This window comes from Tiliqua scincoides, chromosome 5, assembly GCF_035046505.1.
Source record: "Tiliqua scincoides isolate rTilSci1 chromosome 5, rTilSci1.hap2, whole genome shotgun sequence".
Lineage (NCBI taxonomy): Eukaryota > Metazoa > Chordata > Lepidosauria > Squamata > Scincidae > Tiliqua > Tiliqua scincoides.
The window spans coordinates 58,408,464-58,424,350 of NC_089825.1; the positions used below are offsets into that span (position 1 = coordinate 58,408,464).

Sequence of the window (15,887 nt, forward strand, 5' to 3'; positions counted from 1 at the left end):
CTGAGGGCACCATGGCATACCTACAGGGTACTACAGGATATCCCCAGTGGCCTTCTCTTCTGAGGTCTTCTAGGTGTCACCAACTTGATCCAAGAGATCTCATGGGATCTCATGGGAGATCTCATGCAATCCAAGATGGTGACACGCAGGAGAGCCAGGAAGAAGATGCTACCATGAAAGAAGGGCACCGTGACTACAGTATATATCCCATTAGTGAATATAGTGAGATTAGCAAATAGGGCAGATGAGTCACTGTCACATAACAGAGTGTTGAACTGGGGAGACCAGAGTTTCAATTCTCATAAAGCTTGACAGGAAAAATATCTCAGTCCTAACCTACTTTCCAGACCTGCAGTAAGGATAAATCACAATTAAGAGACTGCCCTACACTGGGTCAGGCCAAGGGTTCCATCTAGCTCAGCACTGTCAACACTGATTTACCCCAGTACATTACTGTAATATATGACATTCAATAAATAGTTTTTGTTAAAGACTGGAACAGCCTATTCAGTCCTTGACTCACCTGTGAAGGTGTTGTCACATTTATTTCTGGAACAAAGTTGTCATCAAACAAGCTGATGATATTCTCCTGCTGCAGTTCTTTTGTCGGTGTGAGTTTAGGCAGCGGTGGAACAGGAGGTCCTTTCCTCAGCTAAACAAAGATCATAGAGACATGCTGTAAAGCCTTAACACAACCATGGAATTGTAAAAGAAGCAGCATTCATTTCTCAATATGTTAGAACAGTGGCTCTCAAACTGGTGGGTCATGACCCACCAGTTTGTGTAAAGGGTCGCCCATCCCTTTAAGGGGTGGGGGAAGGGGTGAGGGCAGCAATGCAATCCTGGGGATCACGCAACTAAGGGAGGCACGAAGGGGTCTGCTTTCACTTACTTTGACTTAGTTAGGGCCGCTGGAGGCTCCAGGAGGTGCAGGGAGCCCCACGCAGTCCTGTGCAGAGTTTTTAGAATCTTTAGAAAAGTGAGCACAAAGCACTTTCCTGTCTGCAAATGCAACTTCCTGATTGTGTTGCTGTCCTTGCCCTGCTCCACAAAGACTTATTTAGGGAGTAAATCTCCCTAAAAGTTTGAGAACCGCGATTAGAACAGTTAGAAAAACTGTTAGAAAAACTAAGAGAAAAAAATAAATGCTGTTAGGAAAAAGTGTTCTCTGGAAAGAGAACACTTGATATGTCAATTCTTTGCAGAATACCTTTGCATTCTATAAAGAATATTTTGTAGAATCAAAATCCTGTAACATTAGGAATATTGGAGGGTGTTTACTGGATGTTGACAAATCTTTGAACTGTGGGAGTACTAATCAAAGACAGACAATAAAATAAATATTTGACACTGGGCATAAAGTACTTGCATATTATGAAAACTTTAGATCTGTTCAGGCCAGAACATTATTGCATATTTCAGCTGGTAGTCAGCAAATCAGGATCTATCCAGCTGCAACAAGCGTGCTGTGCTGACACATTTTTTACAGAATAACAGGGAGCCAGTGACAAAAGAAATCAAATCACATTTACCCTGCAGGAAAGGAAATTATATTCCTTTTATATCTAGAGGATAAAAATAGCTATAGTAAATCCACTTTTTGGATTTATGCCAGATGCAGTTGGCAGCCTTTAATTCACTCTTTAAAGATTTCACTGTAGTAGAAACCCTTTTTGTTAAGTATAAAGTGAGTGGCCATCTTTTTAAATTCTCATATTTAAAACGTGTGTATTTTTTAAAATTACTATTTAGATGTACAGATCACCTCCAAAACTGAACAGATGTCAACCAACACATTAAGAAGCAGGGAAAGAGACAGTCAATAAATTCCATCCCCTTACCACTTTTCCATCATCCCTCATCACTGCCAACACACTCATAGTATGGTCTCCTTGCCCCAGTTTTGTACACAGGAGTTGTCAAAATGGTGCAAGTTAGAGCCAATGGGGTGCGGTGCCTAGAGTATTGGACTTGGACTAGGAAGCCCTGGGTTCAAATCTTTGCTCTGTCATGAAGCTTACTGGATGACTTAGACAAGTCACAATCTCTCAGCTTAACCTACTACCTCCCAGGATTGTTGTGAAGATAAAGGAAGGGAAACTCCTGAACTCCTTGTGGGAAGGGTTGTACATAAATGTGAATAATTACAAATGAATAAATATGTGATCAACAAACAACAGAAAAGATTAAAGGCAATAGAATCTTATTCAGGGTGCTGCCCCAGAAAAACTACCAGGTGCTCCATAGACACTGTTCACATTTTGCAGAGGAAGCAAAGAGTTAGCAAACATGGCTACCTCTGACCAAGTCTGGTGTTGGAAGGATAACTGGAGGACCATAGGAGAGGCAGGTAATATGGGAGCAAATTTTTGTCTTTTGCTTCAGGCAGAAATAAGCCTAAGATTAATGTCTCTGGATGCTATTTCCCCACAGTGCTATATAGTTAAGAAGAGAGGTTCTACTCGAGCCAAGAGAAAAGACTGAGATGGCCCTAGAGAGGAGCATTTGCAGACAAAGAGGGTCCACTCCTGCTGCACTCATCCATTTCTCAGACTTGAGCAGGTGTTGCTCACACACAAATTTGTGCTTGCGGATACAAACTGGTAGAGATGGCTAAAACAACAAGCTGAGCTGGAGAAGTGCTAGCTTTGTCCCTGCAATGACATACTACCATCTTGGTTTACGGAATATGTATTTGTATATATTTTTATCCAAAAACTAAAACGTGAATCAGGCACGAGTGCTTTAGCCAGCATAAGAGCCCCTGGGCCTATGTGACAATAATCACATTTCACATTCAGTTATCCGAGGACAAGACCCTTGATTCAAATAATCCAGATGGACAGGAGAAAACATTGTGCAAACTTTGCCACACAGATGAATGATTTAATAACAACAGTAATTGCATTTCAATTACTCTCCATACAGCAAAACTATAATTGTCTCACACAGCTGTATCCCTGCTAGTTAATTGTAGCGGTTTTCAAGCGGCTGGCATTTTTTCATTACAAGTGAACATCTATCTCTAATCAGCTACACTTAAAAAGGAACCAGGATTAATTTTTACATTGATAGAGGACAATGTTTAACGAATTGTTAGGTTTTGGGTCTAACATCTGGTTTGTCCAATTCAGGACAGCAGAAATTTAACAGAGACCATTTAGCTAAGGACCAGGGTTTGGGCCCATCAACTACCCAACCACCACCCCGGGGCGGAGAGACACTGCACTGGGAGAGGCGGAATACCAGCTGATCTCAGAGATGTACTCAGTGATACTTCCTTAAACATATGCCTCAACAGGCATGAGTTCCCAGTCTCCATGGTTGCTTTTCCATCAGTTCCTATCTATGTAATAGTTTCCCCTCATGCAGTTCCTCTGACAGCATGTTGAGCATACAGTTCCTATCATGGGGCTCTGTGTTGCTTGCATAATACGTTAAACATGTAGTCAGAAGAATTTTGAAAGGATTTGGTGCAGAAGCAAGTAAGGGATACAAACCACTGTCAAGTGTTACACAGTTCAGATATACACAAGAGGAAATCTTGGCAATAGCTTTATATAGTTTGCTAATGGCACTCAGGTACAGCCAAGCAAGAGATGGTGTAGCGCAGTCATAAAGGGACTCTGCCACAAACTCCCTGGACGGCATTAATGAACTGACTATGCCACTTTCCCCTCCCCCCAACAGAGAAACACCAAAAGTCCTGTGGGGAAGAGAGCAGACAGAAAAGCCAGATGTCTTACCCCCACCCTTCTGTATTCTCCTGATGTGTGAAAAAAATACCATAAGCTACATTGGAGACCTCCCAATGCAGAGGGGGAAACTGGGACATAAATACTTAAAACAAATGAACAAACAGCCTTATGTCAATATAGCAAAGTGATCAAGCAACAGGCGGGTCCTAAACACAAGTTCCAGGATATGTCGGAGGGCACGTGATGCAACGACCCTGCTGAAGCTAAGAAGTCCTAGGTCTGGACAAGTGACTGTCTAGGAACCTCAATGATTTCCAGAAAGGAAGAAAGGTAGGCTATAAATGGAATAAATAACTATGCTTTGGAACAATCCAAAACCAACTTCTCCATCAGTTTCCTTAATGTTATTACTGGATATATATACCCTGAAACAGTATATGTTTTGTGGAAGCCATACAGATGAAACACAAGTATTGCATAAGCGTTCAGATAATTATTACAGGTTGAGTCTCATTATTCACAAGGGTTCCATTCCCAGAACTCTGGATGGCAACAATCGCACTAAATCACACAAATCCATTTAAAAAAACAATGTCCTTTTGCTCAGCGATTTAAAAACAGCCTTGCTGACCTTTTGTAATGCACACAGAGGCAATCAGTCTCTTTCCAGGTGCTTAGAAAGGCTTCACTCCAAGACACCAACCCCTCTCTTCCCCAGGAGCCCATTACAGGGAAAGAATGTAGAAGGTGACTTGCATTCTTTCACGTGCTCAGGGTGAAAGGAGGGGTCATTTGCCTGGGAGTGAGGCTGTTCTAAGTGTCTGGAGAGAGAACGACTGATGGATTGTGTACCGGCTGCCCTCCCCCATTAATAAGATATGGTTAAACATCTTCTTTCCTTTGAGATAAAACAGGAGGTCTGGTCTAGAGAGGGTAGAGCCTCCGTCTGCCTGAAGATAACATCAACAAGGTCACCAGTTCGAGGCCACCGGCACCGTGCGACCTTGAAGCAGCTGACAAGCTGAAGCCGAGCAATTCCATCTGCTCTGAGCGTGGGAGGATGGAGGCCAGAACGTGAAACCAGATCAGAGTGAAACACCTGGACTGTTGTGGTTCTTGAAAGATAGAACCTTCTTTCAATTGTAAAAATCCCTACGGGGGTTTAATCAGCCTGCCTATGTAAACCGCCTTGAATAAAGTCTTGAATAAAGACCAAGAAAGGCGGTATATAAATACCTGTTATTATTATTATTATTAAAACTGTGGGTGACAAATTTGTGGATAATTAGGTTATACCTATATATCTGCAAGTCCTCTCCAGTCTAAAGATAACCTCAATCCATAACGTATAATGTGCCAAAACTTTCAGTTAATTCTGCTCACACCCTACCTGTGAGGGAGACTTAGGCCGTGCTGGTGCTGGAGAAGCTGGTGCCAAAGTATGATTAGGACTAGCTTCAGGACTAAGTGGAGGTGAGACTTCTTCAGGCGGTGATGGAGTTTTTGCGATGCGAAGTGGACCTGAATCACTAGATAAATGCAAAGTATTAGAACTTATAAAACACCATCCATTGCAGGACATTCAACTACTTTTTGATATCCACAAGTATCATTATATACGTTTTCTAGTCTTGCTAATTGGGCATTCCTTGTTAACACTTGCTAATTGGGTAAGAGGTACTTTTTCAAGGGGGTGCTCCTCTTTTATTTAGCAGGAGGAGAGTAACTGGCCCTCCTCACGCCAGCAGTGTCTTTTCTAGTGGCTGTCTGCTGGTGTTTTGTATCTTTTAGATTGTGAGCCCTTTTGGGACAGGGAGCCATTAGTTATTTGACTTTTCTCTGTAAATCGCTTTGTGAACTTTTGTTGAAAAGCGGTATATAAATGTGGTTAATAATAAATAATAATAGTCCATGGGTTTTGGTTTGTGAAAATATACTTGATCCATTATGTGAAGAATAATTGTCCAATTCTGGAAAACCATCATACATTTGACAAAATATTTATTGTGTAGGAACTCTGCTTTCTAAAGTACTCAAAATTATTTACACAATGCTGTGTTTGTCTAATGTATAAATATAAAATGATTACATAAGAATTATAGTTTCTTCAAACAACCTCATTTTTCACAACACATAATCTAAAATACTCAACAGCAATTTAGGGTTGGTTCAGACAATGCAAAACCTATAGCGTGTTGGTTTGTGAACAGTTGAATGTGATGCTCACACCAGATTTGGACATTTGTATTACATGCTATAATTATCTATTACACATAAATCTCCACCAGACAATAATTAACAAGCTGACGTATATGAAGGCTACTAAAAGTCCTTGAGCCAGCTACCCTGCTGATACAGTGGCTAGAGCATCATTGTCAAAACGAATTCTGTGTTAAACAGCACTGTTTAAATGCTCTAAGAACATTCGAATCCAAGATCCATTAAAAAAAATTGTTGTACTTTGAAGAAGCATACAGCGATTACATTCTATAGGCATCCTACTCAAAAAGATCACATAGTTTCAGCATCTTTAGTTATTCACAAAGTACTACATGATTGACTAGACCTCAATCATGCTTTCTATACTAAAGCAAAGCAAAATTATTCTTAAATTAGAATATATCTTAACGTTAACTCACCACCTCTTTCTGTGGAAAAATTTTTTGAAAAGAAAGGAGGAGACATTAACATATTCTTTCCTTTCTATTCTGTTTCTCTGCAACATATTCAATGAATGTATGCATTTTAGGGCTGTGCTGAATGTTTTCCACTTAACATTTTTGATGAAAGGGGGAGAGGGGCTTCAGGAGCGTGTGTATGTGCAATGTTCGCTAAACTAATCCTCTCATATTTACCTTTCTCCGTGCACATTTGCTGATTTTCAGCAGCTCTCAGCTCCTACACCAGCAACATTTTTTTCTGTGGTCACATGATCCTAGCCAATTAGCACCCATGTAACTAACACGAGAATACAATATAATCAAATAGCAAACTAATCAGACAGTGAAGACACAGAGCCCAATCCTATCCAACTTTCCAGCACTGGTGCAGCTGCAATGCAGCCCCAAGGTAAGGGAACAAATGTCCTCATAACTTGAGGGGGCCTCTGTGACTGCCTCCCCACCACAGGATGCAGAGCACGCCCCATTGGCACAGCTGCACCAGCACTGGAAAATTGGATAGGATTTGGTCCTCAATGAAGTTTTGAGGGGACAAGGAACCATTTATTTGTGTGCAGACCAATTCTGATCTGCCCAGCCCTGGTGCTGGGAGTTACAGAAGTGCCATAATGCAGTTTCCCACCGGAGCGCTCAGTGTCACTCACAGAGCGATGGGGAAGCTTAGGATTGGGCTCTTAGCTATGTAAACCTCAAGCATTTTTGTTGAAAACCATTATGATGTTACTCTTAATAATATCACTTCAGATCAAATATTATCAATTTTGCATTTAGCAGGCAAACATACTATCTTTGTCTTTGTCTTGAGCCTTACCTAATACAACCTAGCAATGATGGAATGCATTTTGCCTGAGTTGGGGAAGCTTCAGTTTACCCTGGTGTTAACCATGGGGACAAAAAGGGCAGAGTGCAAATAAAACAATCTAAAATTGTTTAGATCAATACAGATTTTGTAAAGGAAACCAATGTCATACCTTGTAGACCTCTGCAATGTTCAGGTTCAGTTTACAATTTACATGGAGAAATTCCATGAAGCAAAACAGCAAGTGAAAAAGTTCACCTTTCATAATGTAAACTCATCATTGGTCCTGGTGTGAGATGGTGCACTTTTACTTTAGCAGAATTATACTGGATTGGCCAACAGGTAAAGTGTGCATCAGACACATAAAAATGGACTGACGCCACAATTTCAAATCTTAGTGAGTCAGGTTCAACAAAAATATTATGTATACCCAATCCCCCAATTAATTTACTTAGCACATGGTCACAGACAAGCTTACTGATACACTGAGCTTCACACTGAGCTTTGTGAATAGTGGGCTAAAAGACAATTACTCACCTTGGTGCTCCTAGGATGGTGAAGGCCTTGTCAGCATGTTGCTCTCCCAGTTTGCTCATCACCTCATATAGTTTGTGGCATAGCTGAGGAGACAAAACACAGTCATAGTGATATTTAGGAAGAGAAGAGGCTTGACTAAAATCACACATTTGTTCCACAATAGGACTAAGATTAACCACTCTTTTAAAATGGGACATTATCACATTCACATGTATCACATGGAGACTACAAAACATCATGCTTTACTAGTTAAGAAGAGCTACAAATATTCTGGGAATGAAAGGGAACTTTGCTTATTGATAAAAGGAGAATGGCTCAGAAAGTCTACTTCTCATCTGCTGCTATTAACGCAAACATAAAAGAGAAGAGGTTGCCTTTGCTTCCCAGTCTTTCTAATACCAAATCTAGAGCAAAGGTACTTTAACCCACCCTGGAATGAATACTGCTGGGAATGCATAGAAGGAGAAACCATTGTGTTTTCTATCAGAGTTGAACAAATGTTAAACATCAAAGTGAATACACAAATCATTTGCAATCTCAACATGACAACTAGTTTGAAAATTCTAGTGGGCAAAAGTAGCAGTGGGATCTATTTGGAAGCATCCTTCCCGCACCTAATCCAAATGCACCTTTTTCCCTGCCAGAGTCACACCCTGAAAACAATGGCTCCATAGGCTTGGAAGCTGAAGTTGGCTGTGGAGGTTACAGTTGATTTAAGATATTCACAAGTGCTACAAAAGTTAGCTGTGCCACAGAACCAAACAGTTTTGCAACCATTTCAACATTGTGATTTACATACAGAGAGAGAGAGAGAGAGTGCAACAAATGAATAAGCATGCATACAGAGTTTTTGAGTTAATTAAATTGCAGGCTTGCCTGAGAAAAGGGGAGATAGAGAAAAGCACACCAGTGGCTGAACCAGCTTTCAATACATAGGCACAGCAATACCTTGCACTTTCATCTGGTCCCAGACCAGAGCATGAATAAAAGTCAAAAATAGATAAATGTCAAAGCATAGCCCAATTTAGCCTGTAAATTTGGTTGTTGAAATATATATATATATATAAATAAACACATGCAAACGCGCGCAAAACCTAAGCAAACAGAAATAAAACAATAAACATACTAATATCGTGGAAGGTTGGGTGAAATTGGACGAAAGAGGAAAACATGCTTACATGTATGCATTTAATTACAATTAAAAATGGCTGAAATAGTAAAGTGATGAAAGCCAAGTGGATGAAAGTCAAGGTATTGCTGTATGCAAATCTGTCATCTGAATGCTGAAATAGGAACTGCCAGGGCACTCAGTAGAGCTATGGGACTCGTTTTATATCAAATCTGTCTTCACCTTTATAAGGTGAAGCTATTTATTTTTTATGATGTAAGAGCATAATTTAATAGTGGATTTCAGGGCATGGTGTTTTTTTTTCCTTCAGGTTTATTTACATGCTACATTACAGAAAGCATAAATGCAACGTAATACTGGGCATAAGTCCCAGGTTGTCTTGAACCTTCCTCTCACTGGCAGTGGTAGTGCCCAAAGTGCCACCATGGAGCAGGTGGGGGAGCTAGCACAGGACTTTTCTTGAGGATTCCCAGTAACCTTCTGCCAAGACTGGTTTATGTCAGGTTTGTGAATAAAAGTAGATGCACTGAAACCAGTGTTAGATCAAAGGGGCCAAGAACTGGCAAACAGACGTCTTGAAAGAGGAATGATCCCTGCCAATTCTTGCAGTCACAGTGATGATACAATATTACAGTTGTGTACAGTTGTGTACAGTTGTGTACACAATATTACAGTTGTGTACAGTTGTGTACAGTTGTGTACACAACAACTTCGTAAAGCCCCGGAAGCAAAATGATCCACCAACAGAACCTTTGTGCAATACTCATTTATCTCAGCCTCAGAACCCATTAAGCAGCCTGTCAATGTTTCAACAGACCAACTGCTAAAAGCTTGGTGATTTCATTGCTTCAAGGTCTCACAACGTACCTTCTGGCCTCCTGCTTATCATAGCAAACTTCTGCTATAGACAGTGGGGTACTATATAATGACCACAGTGACATTTTTGTATCAATCTCATTTTGGAAAACGAAAGGGAACAAAGCAGAAGCAGATAAAAATGTGTGCATTCTTTGCATCTTAAGCTCTAGCTGGTTTTATCCCACAGCGCAGCCCTTTTTACTCACCAAAGCTATTTCTTTATGAAATTTGGCTTCGAGGCTGGAGATGTTTTTGAATGTGGTCACATAAAAGCCAACTCGTCTAAGGGGAATGACAAGGCAATGATGAAAAGGTTGTAAAAAGAAAGGAAAATAATGAAACACAATTTTCTTCTTCTAAAGTTGAAGCAACATATTTCGTCACATGGCTTTAAAGTGCTGAGAGATACAAAAGAATTATTTTACATGATAAACAATGCTTTATTCCAATGTAATGTATTAATCCAGGAAAGGGAAGAACGACATTATGTATATATCACGTGGCTGGTAATGCATGGAGAGGGCAATAGACACCCTCAATTTGCCATGTGAGGTTGACTTAAGGCTCTATTAGACTCCAAGACAGTTACTTCTCTATGGCACAATCCAATGCTCCTAAAGAGTAGGTGTCAATAATGCAGAGACTATGTAGGTGAGGGTTGGCCACACACGTATTCCCCAACTCAATCATTACCCTCCCTCCTGTCTGCGCAGTGATCAGGTGGAAAAGACACACATGCAAAAAGCCACACACCCATTTCCTAAAGGCATACAATAGAATTGCAGAGTTGGAAGGGACCCACAAAGCCATGTAGTCCAATTTCCTGCCTGTAATAAGAAATCCTCCTAGAGCGGTGTTTCTCAAACTGTGGGTCAGGACTCACGAGGTGGGCCACAAACCAATTTTAGGTGGGTCCCCATTCATTTCAATATTTTATTTTTAATATATTATACTTGATGCTACCCATGGTACGTGATTGCATTTGGGGAAATGTGACATATCTGAACAGGCTACTATGTTAAAAGCATATACTTTTAACAATGATAATAAACGGGTAAGTGTGGGTAGGATTGTTAAAAATTTTCCTGCTTGAAGATGTCACTTTTAGTCATGACATCACTTTTGGTGGTTCCTGACAGATTCTCATTCTAAAAAGTGGGTCCTGGTGCTAAAAGCATCTCTAGCAGGTCCAAGCCTCTACATGAAGATCTCGAGTGAAGAAGAATCCACCACATCCCTTAGCAATTTGTTCCACTGCCAAACTGCCCTTTCTGTCAATAATTTATACCTTATGTCCATCTGAAATCTCCTACAGGTAGTTTGTACCCATTTATATTTATCTGATCCAGTTCTAATCTAGAAGTACAGTGTTAGTTTTGTGAACAGGGCTTTTTTCAGATACATTTCAGATTTTCATTCAAGGCCCAAGTCATTATGCCAACATAGTGGAGTTTCTAATTGACTTTATTCTGGTCTAAGCTGACTATTTCTGGCAATGCTAAGTTTAGACCCAATCTACTGTCACTCTCATTTTCTCTATATATAGCTTTCTTGTTTGTGACCCATTGCATGTCAACAGGAACAGCAGTGATATGAGTCACTACTTCACGTGAACAAGAATTTGTACAAAGGCATTACAGCTAACTGCAGTCCAGTTTCTAATATTAAATGTGGTAAGAATATGAAGATAGAGATAGACATCTGTACTGAAGATAGAGATAGACTTCTGTACTATCTAAGTACAGAATGCTTGTTTACAATATTTATGCATTTCCTATGGCTAGAATAATGCAGCATAGCAAAAAGAAGCTACCCCAAATAGCAAAACATAAGAATGATTTGCAGAAGGGTGAAGAGAAAAATGTATAACTAAACAGAGCCTAATGCATTTTGGGCCACAATCGACTCTTTACAGAGGGAATCTTCACAGGGATTCAGTACTAACACTGACGTGAGCCAAGGAATTGCAAAATAGAACTCTCTTAGTAGAATTGCCAGCTAGAAATATACCCATTGAGAGGCACATCCAAGGTAGACACTGGAATAAAGAACCAAAATGATTCTAAGACTCACCCCAAAAGGAAATAAACTTGAAGGTAAAATCAGATCTTTCACAATGCCACCTGTGTATGCCCCACTACTTGATCGCCCCCTTTTCCTCCAGCCACTCTCTTCTTCATCCACTGAAATTATGCCATGTCACTCTCCAACAGCTCTCCACCCACCCACCTTTCCTGACAACACAAAATTCCTCCCCTCTCCTAATGACAAACGACTTGGGAGAGAGACACTAAGTTCTTCCTTCTCCAAGAGGCTTTCTAGAAATGGATGAGAACTCTTGACTGACTAAACATATGGTCTCCTTCCTGTAGGCAGAGGCCATCAGCCTTAGAAGGATGAAGTTTGTACAGCTCAAGTAAGTTTGCTCCTTTGCCTAGCTTCTTCCCAATATAGTTTTCTTAGCTGTCATGGTTATTTTGACTTTTATTGAACTAGGAATGCATCCCATAATCATACTCACGCAGGAAAATATAGAACTCATTAAACATCCCCCTCCCCCAACACACACACACACACACACACACACACACACACACACACACACACACACACACACACACACAGATTGCATAAGCAGAACTTATTCACATGGGCATTTATGACTATAGATCTCAGTCCATCTTAAAAGGAGTGACATGTAATGGATGAGGGTATGCAAGCAAAGCAGGCCAACCCGTGAGAGGCAGGGTGAAGTGGTCACCTCAATTAGCATGCCCCATGCCTGCCCCCCCCGCCTCTGCCTACTGCTTGATCATTCTCAGCAAATTAACTCTACACCGGACCACCAATTGACTCTCAAGCTGGTAGGAATAGCAGTTGCTGCCACCACCTATTCCTGTGTAGCTCTGGTATAGCTCCTGTATAGCCTCTTCTGCTAGCTCTCCATGCCCTGCTGGCCTTGGGAGTGATAGCAGTGGAAGGCAGAGAGAGAGAGAGAGAGAGAGAGAGAGAGAGAGAGAGGATAACCTAATGCTTCTAGGCTTTCATGAGAAGCTGAAGTACAAAAAGAACTCATTATATCTACCTTGACCATAAAGTTGGCAGTTCTTCTTGCAGATCAGTGTTAAAATCTTCAAATACTTTCTGTGCTTTCTGAAACTCTTCTTCTGCCTAGAATAAGACCAAACAAATGGGCAAGTGAAAACCAAAGGGCAGTGGGTGACAAAACATGGTGATTTCTTTTGGTTCTTCTCAGGGCTAGTAGAGTTGATGCACTATGGAAAACAGGCAGGCAGTCAAGAAGATATGCAGGCAGAGGCAGGTTAGTTTGTGCTTAGTTTGTGCATAAGCAATATTGCTCAGTCTGAGGAGTCAGATCAGAATCAGTAGCTTTATAAGACCAGATGGAATATGATTGGTCCCCCTTATGTCACCTGACTGCCTGCTAAATTGGTAATACATAAGAATGTAAGGATAGCCCCGCTGGATCAGACCAAACAAGATACCTGCATCCTGTTGCCACTCCCTTGCACTGGGCAGCCTGAAATGGCCAATTCTAAAACCAGGAAGTTGTACATACTTGTCACAGCTTGTACACCTGTGAGGGATTTTTCTTCTAGAAATCTGTCCAATCTGCTTTTAAAGGCCACCGTCTGGCCATCTTCAATGTAGGTGCTGAAGTGTAGCAGAAAGTAGATAGGCAACTCCCTTCTCTGGTTAGTTACGACAGTGGCACAGGGGGTAAAGAACCTGAGTTGGACTGCTTGAGCCTCTAAAACCTCAAAAGTTTATTCTTTCTATCTCAGGGAAGTGTATACAACCAACCTTTCTGCCTTTTGTTGATAAAAATCCAAGACAACTGGAGTTGGCAATTTTACATATTCATTCAAGTATAGATTGAGCTATGAAACAAGACTTTCTTGGTTTGAATCTCATCTATGTCATGAACTCACACTAAGGGCCTGATCTCATTCTGCCTAAGACCTCAGATTGTCAACTGCGGATTATGTATTATTATACTGTATTATTATTATACTTATATAATCAATATGTGATTATACTTGCCTTACATGGTTGTTGTAAGAACTACACGTGAAGTATTTTGCATACTCAAGAAGTGCTATTGTTATTTGAATGCATTACACAGGCTACAGAGTGCGCCACTTTGATGGTCTGGATGGAATTACCAAGGTCCGATCCAGAAATTGCACTTAAATTTTTAAAATTTTAAAATGTTTAACTTTTTAAAAAGTATATAGCATGCTTTATTATTTCCTGGGAATACAAACTTTCCATGAAAAATAAAAAGTCATTCCAGATTGTTCACACATCTGTTTCCCATCACAATTTACACAATCACAGTAGGTAATTCAGCTGACATAACCAGTTCCTCTCTATAAATGTCACTGGAGTACTGTGGGCCCAGACCACAGTTCCTGTGGGATGCTAATACGTATGGGACCAAAGTCAGTACAAATGCGATGTGCAAATACATCCCTTTACACTGCATTCACGATGGGAAAAGCCAAGCTTGAATGTTATGTAGGAAAACAATTTTAGCTCTTGAGGAAGGCCTGGCTCACATTAAAAACATGACTATAACTATAAAAACTATAGGCCGGTCAGCCTAACATCTATACCGGGTAAGATGGTGGAATGCCTCATCAAAGATAGGATCTCAAAACACATAGACGAACAGGCCTTGCTGAGGGAGAGTCAGCATGGCTTCTGTAAGGGTAAGTCTTGCCTCACAAACCTTATAGAATTCTTTGAAAAGGTCAACAGGCATGTGGATGCGGGAGAACCCGTGGACATTATATATCTGGACTTTCAGAAGGCGTTTGACACGGTCCCTCACCAAAGGCTACTGAAAAAACTCCACAGTCAGGGAATTAGAGGACAGGTCCTCTCCTGGATTGAGAACTGGTTGGAGGCCAGGAAGCAGAGAGTGGGTGTCAATGGGCAATTTTCACAATGGAGAGAGGTGAAAAGCGGTGTGCCCCAAGGATCTGTCCTGGGACCAGTGCTTTTCAACCTCTTCATAAATGACCTGGAGACAGGGTTGAGCAGTGAAGTGGCTAAGTTTGCAGATGACACCAAACTTTTCCGAGTGGTAAAGACCAGAAGTGATTGTGAGGAGCTCCAGAAGGATCTCTCCAGACTGGCAGAATGGGCAGCAAAATGGCAGATGCGCTTCAATGTCAGTAAGTGTAAAGTCATGCACATTGGGGCAAAAAATCAAAACTTTAGATATAGGCTGATGGGTTCTGAGCTGTCTGTGACAGATCAGGAGAGAGATCTTGGGGTGGTGGTGGACAGGTCGATGAAAGTGTCGACCCAATGTGCGGCGGCAGTGAAGAAGGCCAATTCTATGCTTGGGATCATTAGGAAGGGTATTGAGAACAAAACGGTTAGTATTATAATGCCGTTGTACAAATCTATGGTAAGGCCACACCTGGAGTATTGTGTCCAGTTCTGGTCGCCGCATCTCAAAAAAGACATAGTGGAAATGGAAAAGGTGCAAAAGAGAGCGACTAAGCTGATTACGGGGCTGGGGCACCTTCCTTATGAGGAAAGGCTACGGCGTTTGGGCCTCTTCAGCCTAGAAAAGAGACGCTTGAGGGGGGACATGATTGAGACATACAAAATTATGCAGGGGATGGACAGAGTGGATAGGGAGATGCTCTTTACACTCTCACATAATACCAGAACCAGGGGACATCCACTAAAATTGAGTGTTGGGCGGGTTAGGACAGACAAAAGAAAATATTTCTTTACTCAGCGCGTGGTCGGTCTGTGGAACTCCTTGCCACAGGATGTGGTGCTGGCGTCTAGCCTAGACGCCTTTAAAAGGGGATTGGACGAGTTTCTGGAGGAAAAATCCATTATGGGGTACAAGCCATGATGTGTATGCGCAACCTCCTGATTTTAGGAATGGGTTAAGTCAGAATGCCAGATGTAGGGGAGAGCACCAGGATGAGGTCTCTTGCTATCTGGTGTGCTCCCTGGGGCATTTGGTGGGCCGCTGTGAGATACAGGAAGCTGGACTAGATGGGCCTATGGCCTGATCCAGTGGGGCTGTTCTTATGTTCTTATGTTCTTATGACTCTATATCAGTGGTCTCCAAACCATAGCCCGCTGCCTAACAAAAAAGTTGTCCAGATGCAGCACAGCAATTCCGTTCC

General features: G+C 41.3%; 1 protein-coding gene across 1 annotated transcript in view; it reads right to left on the minus strand.

Moving 5' to 3' along the window:
- AMPH (amphiphysin) overlaps positions 1-15,887 on the minus strand; it is a 112,766-nt gene that overhangs the window by 22,174 nt on the left and 74,705 nt on the right. Inside the window, exons 7-11 of the mRNA XM_066628319.1 lie at positions 12,788-12,873; positions 9,909-9,984; positions 7,716-7,798; positions 5,089-5,227; positions 524-652 (exon numbers count right to left, since the gene is read on the minus strand). Of these exons, the coding sequence (XP_066484416.1) occupies positions 524-652; positions 5,089-5,227; positions 7,716-7,798; positions 9,909-9,984; positions 12,788-12,873 (513 nt within the window). The remainder of the gene's footprint in view (positions 1-523; positions 653-5,088; positions 5,228-7,715; positions 7,799-9,908; positions 9,985-12,787; positions 12,874-15,887) is intronic.